Source organism: Engraulis encrasicolus, chromosome 15 (assembly GCF_034702125.1).
Source record: "Engraulis encrasicolus isolate BLACKSEA-1 chromosome 15, IST_EnEncr_1.0, whole genome shotgun sequence".
In the NCBI taxonomy this organism is placed as follows: domain Eukaryota; kingdom Metazoa; phylum Chordata; class Actinopteri; order Clupeiformes; family Engraulidae; genus Engraulis; species Engraulis encrasicolus.
In genome coordinates this window covers 45,532,649-45,542,572 of record NC_085871.1, presented here as the reverse complement: position 1 = coordinate 45,542,572, position 9,924 = coordinate 45,532,649, and the positions used below count along the sequence as shown (strand labels likewise).

Here is a 9,924-nt window from a genome sequence, read left to right as displayed (position 1 = left end):
GGGGGGCCTGGGCAAAGAGGGACTTGGAGGGCCCTTCTCCTCTTCAAACTAAATTAAATCTGAGAGAGGTTTCGATAGCAGTATCATTGCACGTTTTGGTCACTGAATTTAAGGAGGTCTTGCCCAGAGTTGAATAAAGTAGAAGTAGAAGTAGGCTACTCTTATATAATTACAACACCAGTGGTATGGTATTACATGAATTTAACTTTGAAATATCATACTACTAGTGATGTTATTACATCTGTAAGAGTAATTATACCTCTACTTCTACTTTAACTCTGGTGTTGTCACATTCACAAAGTAGTCATTGCTGTCATTTGAATACAAGTCCATTACCAGTCATTACCAGCGGCGTGTGGGCCCTTTCAGCTGGGGGCCCTAGGCTATTGCCCAGTATGCTCACCTGGTTGTAACAGGCCTGTGAGCCAGTCAGGTAAACCTGATCTAGATTCTATGTCAGCCTAAGGCCCGCAGGACGGGACGGGACGGCCGGAACTCGGAGTATGTCTGAGAGCTGCTTTCCTTTCCTTTCCGACTGCTTCAGCTGTGTGTAATTGTGTGTGTGTGTGTGTGTGTGTGTGTGCAGGACATGTGGTTGCGCACATGTCTATGCTTCTCCTTGGGTCTGTGTGTGTGTGTGTGTTTGTGTGTGTATGCGGTGTGCGTGCATGCGTGTGTGTGTGCGTGCGTGTGTGTGTGTGTGCGTGTGCGCCTCTGTGTCTGTCCTTGCAGGACATGTGGTTGTACACATGTGTCCACTCCATGCTTCTGAGTTCCTGAGTCAGGGATTGATGTCAGGCCCCAAGAGATTAGTGTGGTGTGTGTAAGACTATTATGTAGGTATGTGTGCGTGTATGTTTGTGTGTGTGTGATTAGTATCTTGTGTGTAAAGTCATTATATGTCTTGACCTTGCTGCATGCTCTGCATGCTCTGGCCATGAGTGTGTGTGTGTGTGTGTGTGTGTGTGTGTGTGTGTGTGTGTGTGTGTGTGTGTGTGTGTGCGCGTGTAAGTGTGTGTTGGAGGGGTGGAGGGTTAGTTAGTAGTTTCCTGTGGGAGGCCCACCGCCATACCTGAGTAGCCTCTTAGTTAGGATTCATTCCCCCTTCATTCCTCCTCTCCTCTTAGTTAGGATTCATTCATGGATGCATTGGAATGGCTCAAATATAGGCCTAGTATGTGTGTAATTTTGTTTTCAGTTCTCCGTCCAGCCGGGAGCGTACCTATATTCCCCGGGTCCTATGTTCCCCGGGTCCAGTGTTGGCAAAAGAAAATCAGCCAAAGTCGCTATGGGCTTGCTGAAAAGTTGCTAGATGACGTCATGACGTTACGTATGACGTCACAATGACACGCACGGCGCGCTGATCTACAGTAAACGTGCCCACATGCCTTCGTGCACAGTACAAATGGGCGGTGCTAGCTACTTTTTGGAGATCAGAGCTAATCTGCAGCCCTGCTTAACCGTGGGTTCTCGGCGCCGTCAGAATTATGTGGAAAAACGATGAATTTGTCACTGAAAATGCCAATAAAAAGTCACCAGATGCACCAAAAAGTCGCTAAAGGCGTTAAATTAGTTTTTTTGTCGCCAGTGCCCGGAATTCACTGCGGTCGGTGTGGCCAGCCTGCTAGTGCTCATTTAAATTTGTCATATACCGGTATGCATATCCCAAGGAGCCATTGTCGCTTTTGTCGTACGCACCGGATTCTCATGCCCCCTGTATCTGCTGTTGAGGTAAATCAAATATAGGCCTACCTGTGTAACAACAAGACTCTGATCTAAGTCCAAAGTGTAGGCATAACATAAATGACAGTCCCAAAACATTTGGTGACCATATCGAAGATTGTGTAATAATCTCGGTTTAAGTTGACATTCGGTTCCTGCCATATCTTTGCCCCATATCGCTTGCCGTAGCCTCATACAAGCAGATGTACATGCGCATGAGAATTCCTGTGCGTATCACAAAATCTGCCACACCGTAGTGCATCATGTGTCACGTCTGTCTCTACCCGCCACTGAAAATGCATTGTGTGGTGTCGTGGGGAGGGAGACTGATTTGCCTCTCACAAGACAAGCGAAATAGTCGCTAGATTCGGCCAGATTAAGCCTGAAAAGTCGCTAAGTCGCTAGATGATTTTTTTAATCGCCAGAGGTGGCCAAAAGTCGCTAAATTGGCAACACTGCCCGGGTTTTATGTTCCCCTGTCTTTGAATGGGATCGGGGAACTTAGGACCCTTTTCTAAAAAAGGGTTTTATGTTCCCCGCATTGCATGTTTCCGAGTTTTCAAATTTTGCCCTTCCCAAAACCATCCCTAAACCAATCCCTTGATTTTGGCTTGACATCATGAATACTCCCATCCTCTTTCTCTTCCTCCTCCTCCTCCTCCTCTCGACCTCTTCTTGGTAATCTTGACCAGTTTCCTTCTCTCTCCTTTCCCTGTCTTTCCTCGCCAGGTTTGATTTTGGTGTGACGTCATGGATACTGCCTTCCTCTTCCTCTCTGTCCTCTGCATCCTCTTCTTGGCGTCCGGTCCAGTAGCCCACAGCCCATGTCCCATGCCTTGACCATCTAAATCTTGAACAGTTTCCTTTTCTCTCCTTNCCCTTACTGTCTTTCAACAGGTTTGGTTTTGGCCGTTCCTCTCTGTCCTCTGCATCCATGTTTGTTTTTGGATAGATAAAAAAATTCTCTTGATCCTCTTAATCCTTGACCTCTTCTTGGTAATCTTGAACAGTTTCCTTTTCTCTCCTTCCCCTCGCCAGGTTTGATTTTGGTGTGACGCCATGGATACTCCATTCCTCTTCCTCTCTCTCCTGTCCGTCTTCGTCTTGGTAATCTTGATCAGTTTCTGATCTTAATGAGTTTCGTTCTCTCTGCTTTCCCCCCTCGGCAGGTTTGATTTTGGTGTGACGCCATGGATACTCCATTCCTCCTCCTCCTCTCTCTCCTGTCCGTCTTCGTCTTGGCCCGGTGTCAGGAGATGCCCCATGCCCAGCTGATGGCCCAGCTGCAGGCGTGCCCCAAAGAGTGCGAGTGCCGCCCCAGCTTCCCCAACGCGGTCTACTGCCAAAATAAGGGGCTGAAGCGCGTCCCAATCATCCCCCCCTTCACCTGGTACCTGTACCTGCAGAGCAACGACATCGAGACCCTGCCGGCCGAGTCGTTTCGCAACGCCTCCGAGCTCAGGTGAGTCCATGTTCTCACACACACACACACACACACACACACACACACACACACACACTCAGTCCAAAGCCTCCACACACAGTGTTCCCAAATTAGAGACTTTTTAGCTAGATATAGCAACGTTTTGCCATCCCTGGCGACTAAAAATGTAATCTAGCGTTTTAGCGACTTTTTGGTGCATCTGGCGACTTTTAAAAAGGTGCCTTTTAATTGACAAGATCATTGTTTCTCAACATAATTATAACTCTGCGCGGGCGTCAGAAGCGTTTCCCACGGTGAAGCAGGTCTGCAGATTAGCTCTGACCTCCAAGAAGTAGCTAGCACTGCCCATTTGTATTATGAGTGTACGTGTGAGGGTATCGAGGAGGGGGCTCTGCAGTGGATGCCTAACCTGGTTCACCTGTAATGTAATGTAATGTAATCCTTCGTAGGTGGGTGAACCTGAATCGTAACAAGATGACTAGTGAGGGTATTGAGGAGGGGGCTCTGCAAGGGGATGCCTAACCTGGTCCACCTGTAATGTAAAGTAATGTAATGTAATATAATATACGTAATGTAATGTAATGTAATGTAATGTAATGTAATCCTTCGTAGGTGGGTGAACCTGAATCGCAATAGGATGACGAGCGAGGGTATCGAGGAGGGTGCTCTGCAGGGGATGCCTAACCTGGTCCACCTGTAATTTAAAGTAATGTCATGTAATGTAATGTAATGTAATGTAATGTAATCCTTCGTAGGTGGGTGAACCTGAATCGCAATAGGATGACGAGTGAGGGTATCGAGGAGGGTGCTCTGCAAGGGATGCCTAACCTAGTGCACCTGTAATATAATGTAATGTAATATAATGTAATGCTATTGTGTCCTTCGTAGGTGGGTGAACCTGAATCGCAATAGGATGACGAGTGAGGGTATCGAGGAGGGTGCTCTGCAAGGGATGCCTAACCTAGTGCACCTGTAATATAATGTAATATCATGTAATATAATATACGTAATGTAAAGTAATGTAATGTAATGTAATTCTTTCCTTAGGTGGGTGAACCTGAACCGCAACAGGATGACTAGTGAGGGTATTGAGGAGGGTGCTCTGCAGGGGATGCCTAACCTGGTCCACCTGTACCTGGAGGATAACCAACTGACCTCCGTGCCCTCCCCACTGCCCCCCAAGCTGGAGCACCTGCTGCTCTCCAAGAACCGCATCTCCAAGATCCCCGCAGGTGAGGGTACTCATGGATACTGGGAGATTCGTCTCATGATGTTTAGTCAGCAAGTGTTTTGTCGGGAGTGTAGGTAGGCTACCTACCTATAACATTGATTCTAATTCTGATTCTGATTCTGATTCTGGTTCTGGTTCTGATTCTGATTCTGATTCCAATTCTGATTCTGATTCTGGTTCTGGTTCTGATTCTGATTCTGATTCCAATTCTGATTCTGGCTCTGATTACATATCTAATTCTGGTTCTGATCCTGGTTCTAAATCTGATTCTATTTCTAATTCTAATTCTGTGTGCCATGTTCCATATTCTGTGTTCCATGTCCTCAGGAGTGTTCTCGGGCATGGACAGCCTGACTCTGCTGGATCTCCAGGGCAACAAGCTGCAGGACGAGGCGGTGACGGAGATGAACCTGAAGGGCCTGACGAGCCTGGTGCAGATCAACCTGGCCAAGAACCAGCTGGGCACCATGCCACTGGGGCTGCCCCCCACCATGGCACAAATATACCTGGACAGGTAAGGGGTGATACCATGCTTAGCCTACATTGCTTTTGTGTATGTGTCCAACAATATATTGATGTTTGTGACTTTTTGTTGGGGACCTTTTTTGGCAAGGCTCTGTACCTACCATTTTATAATTTCTCTGCATGGCATTATTTGCACGTGTAAAGGACATTGGGCTGAATTTGTTGTGTATGACATGGGGTACATATATAAATACTGTACAGTTGACTTGATTTGATTCCAATTGAACTGACTCGAATTGACAGCAACAACATTGAGAAGATCCCCGCTGACTACTTCAAGGGCATGCCCAAGGTCACCTTCCTGAGGCTCAACAACAACAAGCTGGGCAGCGACGGCATTCCCAAGAACGTCTTCAACGTGTCGGGAATGCTGGACCTGCAGCTTTCCTACAACGAGCTGACGGAGGTCCCCACCATCCCCACCAGCCTGGAGCAGCTACACCTCGACCACAACAAGATCAAGAGTAAGGAATGCAAACACACACGTACATGTACACGCACACACACACACACACACACACACACACACACACACGCACACACACACACGCACCCGCATTCACACACACACACGCACACGCACACGCACACTTTCATTCTTTCAACCCTCCAAAGTTGTGTAAAATGATCTATAGCATGAAACATATACAGTAGTCTAGCAAAGCTGTAGAACCAGACCATACCGTTCCGACCATAGACGTGTATGGTTCAAACCGTTTAACTGTACCGTACATAATGAGCATTGAGAGTAAATAGAATGGAGGCCAAAATTCTATTTCATTGTTGAAGCCAAGTTGGAGCCAAGGTTGGACCCAAAAAGACCAAAAAATTGCCAAATCCCATTCATTCCTATGAGAGACATAAAACCCTGTATCTCCCTTAAATGCCACTCCAGGGGGATCATTTTTCGCTCAACTAGTAGGTCCCCTTGCTCACCAACTTACCAGGGTGGTGATTTTTTGTGGTGATGTTTTATTTTAGAGAGATATTAAAAGTTAAATTGACCAATGAGCATCAGAACATGGTTTGATTGACCGTTAGAAGTCTTGCTGTTGTCCAATCAGCACCTGCGTTTGGCGTTGCCAAGGTGGAATGTAAGTTGGAATGTTCCCAAATCTGGCTTCAAAGCGTTGAATGGCAAATAGCGTTGATTTGGCGTCCATTCTATTTACTGTCAATGATAATGACCAATGCAGCCATGCAGCCATGCCGTTCTAGTCATGCAGTCATGCAGTTCTAGTCATGCAGCCATGCAGTCATGCAGTCATGCCGTTCTAATCATGCAGTCATGCAGTCATGCCGTTCTAGTCATGCAGTCATGCAGTCATGCAGTTGCAGCCATGCAGTCATGCAGTTGCAGTCATGCAATCATGCAGTTGCAGCCATGCAGTCATGCAGTCATGCAGTTGCAGTCATGCAGTCATGCAGTTGCAGTCATGCCGTTCTAGTCATGCAGTCATGCAGTTGCAGTCATGCAGTTGCAGCCATGCAGTCATGCAGTTGCAGTCATGCAGTCATGCAGTTGCAGTCATGCAGTTGCAGTCATGCAGTTCTAGTCATGCCGTTCTAGTCATGCAATTGCAGCCATGCAGCCATGCAGTTCTAGTCATGCAGTTCCAATGTAATGTAATGCAATGCAGTCATGCATTTCCAGTCATGCAGTCATGCAGTTCTAGGCCAACCTGCTAGGCAAAACATATCTTCTGCAGCTATGTAGGTTCATCTAGTAATTTACCAGGCCACGAGTCGGGGTGGGAGTCCTCAGCAGCTTGGCATCAGTGGATCTGAGAGCTCGGGCAGGGGCATAAAAAGAGAGTATGTCAGATATGTAACTGGGAGCATTTAATGCTTTAAATACTGTCAACAGAATCTTAATGACCACTCATGCAGTCTAGTCATGCAGTTCTAGATCAACCTGCTAGGCACAAAATATTTTCTACAGCTATGTAGGTTCATCTAGTAATTTACCAGGCCAAGAGTCTCCCACTTGACAGGTCAATTATCATAGCTGTGATGCAAAAATGTCTTCTGCTGGTATGCAGGTTCGTCTAGTAGTTTACCAGGCCATGGGCTAAGCACCGCATAAAGACACACACTATGGTTTCGAGAAATGCACCCCAAACCGTTTAACTGTGCATAATGATCAATGCAGTCATTTTCCTAAGCCTTCCCTCACGACTTGGTACCAGATTTTTTTTTTTTTTTTAAGACAGACTGGAGTGATCAGAGGACGGGTTTTGCGCCCTTTTGGGTTACCTCCAATGGTACAGCTCTAGGCAAAACATATTTTCTTCAGCTATGCAGGTTCATCTAGTACTTTACCAGGGGTGCATTTCTTGAAAGCGTAGTTGTTAGCCAGTTAGCAACTTGGGTAGTTGCCAATGGGAAATTGCATTGCAAACAACAAAGTAGCTAACATAGTTAGCAACTATGGTTTCGAGAAATCCACCCCAGGCCAAGAGTCTCCCACTTGACAGGTCAATTATCATAGCTGAGGAAGAGCAGATCTGGGTTAAGTCCCCAGTCAGCCAGACAGATCTTTCAGCGTCATTGTGTCTTACTCTAATACTTTTATGACCTGAGAACAGGAGGATTAGCCCCCTTCTCGTCACGCTCGTCATGTTAAACCCTCTCAGGTCCAGCACTGTCAGTGCTCGAGAAGGGCTGGGACTTGGTCCCTTTTAACAGGGACCTATAGCCTGTTGGCCGTTTACGTCCCACGAATCCCTCTTATCCGACCCCAGATATAATTTCTATCTTAGAAATTACATTTGCAATACAGTACAATTAGGTTATATTTTCAGGGGACCTAGTGAAGATGGGTTCTGTTGTAAAGAGTACAGCCCTTACACAATTTTAATAAGAGTGTACCATGACGGGAATGTTCGGGCAGTGAAAGTTCTATAGAATTCTGGGCGTCATTCAATACAATATGGAATTGTAGAATCTTGCATTGTTATAGAACGCATTCTTTTTATAGAGTGCTCAAAAACCCACACTCTTAAAGGTTAAGTGGCCCCTTGAATGAAAAAGGTAACCCACCCCTGCATTATTAGGTTAGGATGGTTACAAACTCACTTTACTGTACATCACAGTACATGCCATGGTATTGCATTACAATGCCATTCAGCATTAGTATCAGTACACGGGAATACTTTGTAGGCTACATGTGCATGACAGGGACTTGGTCCCTTGATAGGTTAGACTGGTTACATTACATGTTAAATAAATGTTTGAATTTGTTGTTTATCCTATTCCATATAGGTGTCAGCGGGTCTGAAATCTGCACCGTGTCGGCCGCAGTGTTTAGTCGACAGCACCCCAAATGTTTATTGTGGTCTTTATTTTATTGTTTTATGATGTTTTGAAAGGGGTATGCCACTATTTTGGTGCTTAATACAGTGAAAGTCAATGCATCCATGTAGCATTGCTACATGCTACACGGATCCATTGACTTTCACTAGCTTAGCGACATGCTCCCTCTTTTAACTTGTCTTAAAACAAGACAACGGCTTACATGAAAAATAAGACACTTTACCACCTATATAAACCCTGGCCAACGATTTTAACTGTATTGAGCCCCAAAATAGTGGCATACCCCTTTAAATTGTTTTATTTGTTTATCCTATTCCATATAGGTGTCAGCGGGTCTGAAATCTGCACCGTGTCGGCCGCAGTGTTTAGTCGACAGCACCCCAAATGTTTATTGTGGTCTTTATTTTATATTGATTTATTTTTAAATTGTTTTATTTGTTCACCTTATTCTGTAGGTGTGAGTGGGTCTGAAATCTGCCCGGCGTCCGTTGTGTTTAGTGATGACGACAATAGCCCTCGTCTCCGCTACCTCCGTCTCGACGGCAACGAGATCCAGCCCCCCATCCCCCACGACCTGATGGGCTGCTTCAAACTCCTCCGGGCCGTGGTCATCTAAACACACACACACACATACATACACACACACACACACACACACACACACACACACACACACACACACACACACATACACGTGCACACGCGCACGCACACACACACCACACATACACACACACGCACACACACACACACACACACACACACACATTCATTCATTCATTCATTCAATCATTTATTCATTTATTCAAATTCAAACCATGCCGATGTGTCTTTGTTTACACACACACAAACACACACACACACACACACACACACACACACACAAACACACACACACAAAGACAAATTCATTCAATCATTTATTCATTTATTCAAATTCAAACCATGCCGATGTGTCTTTGTTTACACACACACAAACACACACACACACACACACACACACACACACACACACACACACACACACACACACACACACACACACACAAACACACACACACATACATTGAATTTAGAAGCCATGCGGGAAGAGACTGGATCAAACAGGAAGAGACTGAATCACAACACACACATACACACACACACACCTTTTCATTCACATTCTTAATGTTTGACCGGGACAAAACACAAGGTTTCTGATGGGGTCCACGGGCATTGTTTCTGATTATTGTGCCTTTCAATGAGATCAGAGTAAGCATATTATTTCTTTATAAAGATCCACACAGTCCACATCACAGAACATCTAGTATACTGTAGACACATTATTTAGGGGAAAGTATGGGGTTGTGCTAAAGTATTGGAGTAGTACTTCTCAAATTTGTGCATTTTATTTCAGCAAATGGTTGAATTGCTTGAAGAAGGTCAATAGGCCGAAACGTCGCAAATAAATGCTGCAAAATGTTGACATGCATGACAGCTGGACCTTTCTTGTCTATTACTTCAGAAAATCAACGATATTTTAGTGACTTTAGTAACAGCATGCAAGACAGACAACGTAACACTGTCTAATAGGGCCACTGACAGCCTTGGCCACGCCCAGGATATGGTCATCTGAAAACAACATACATGCAGCCAATTCTGGGCCTCATTGTCATAGTAGTAGCTACATGTAAATGAAATATATTTT

General features: G+C 45.3%; 1 protein-coding gene across 1 annotated transcript; it reads left to right on the top strand.

The window, feature by feature from the left end:
* Nucleotides 1-2,918: 2,918 nt before the first annotated feature.
* Nucleotides 2,919-8,853, top strand: kera (keratocan). Its single transcript, XM_063218058.1, has 5 exons — nucleotides 2,919-3,184; nucleotides 4,214-4,398; nucleotides 4,725-4,911; nucleotides 5,166-5,386; nucleotides 8,693-8,853. Exons 1-5 carry the CDS (start codon nucleotides 2,979-2,981, stop codon nucleotides 8,851-8,853), a joined length of 960 nt encoding a protein of 319 aa, XP_063074128.1. The 5' UTR covers nucleotides 2,919-2,978.
* The last annotated feature ends 1,071 nt before the right edge of the window (nucleotides 8,854-9,924 follow it).

Bases quoted from the DNA above. Each gene is read 5' to 3' on its own strand.
- kera (XM_063218058.1), top strand. From the start codon at position 2,979: ATGCCCCATGCCCAGCTGATGGCCCAGCTGCAGGCGTGCCCCAAAGAG. The intron at 4,912-5,165 runs GTAAGGGGTGAT...TCGAATTGACAG, and splicing joins GCACAAATATACCTGGACAG to CAACAACATTGAGAAGATCC. The intron at 5,387-8,692 runs GTAAGGAATGCA...CTTATTCTGTAG, and splicing joins CGACCACAACAAGATCAAGA to GTGTGAGTGGGTCTGAAATC.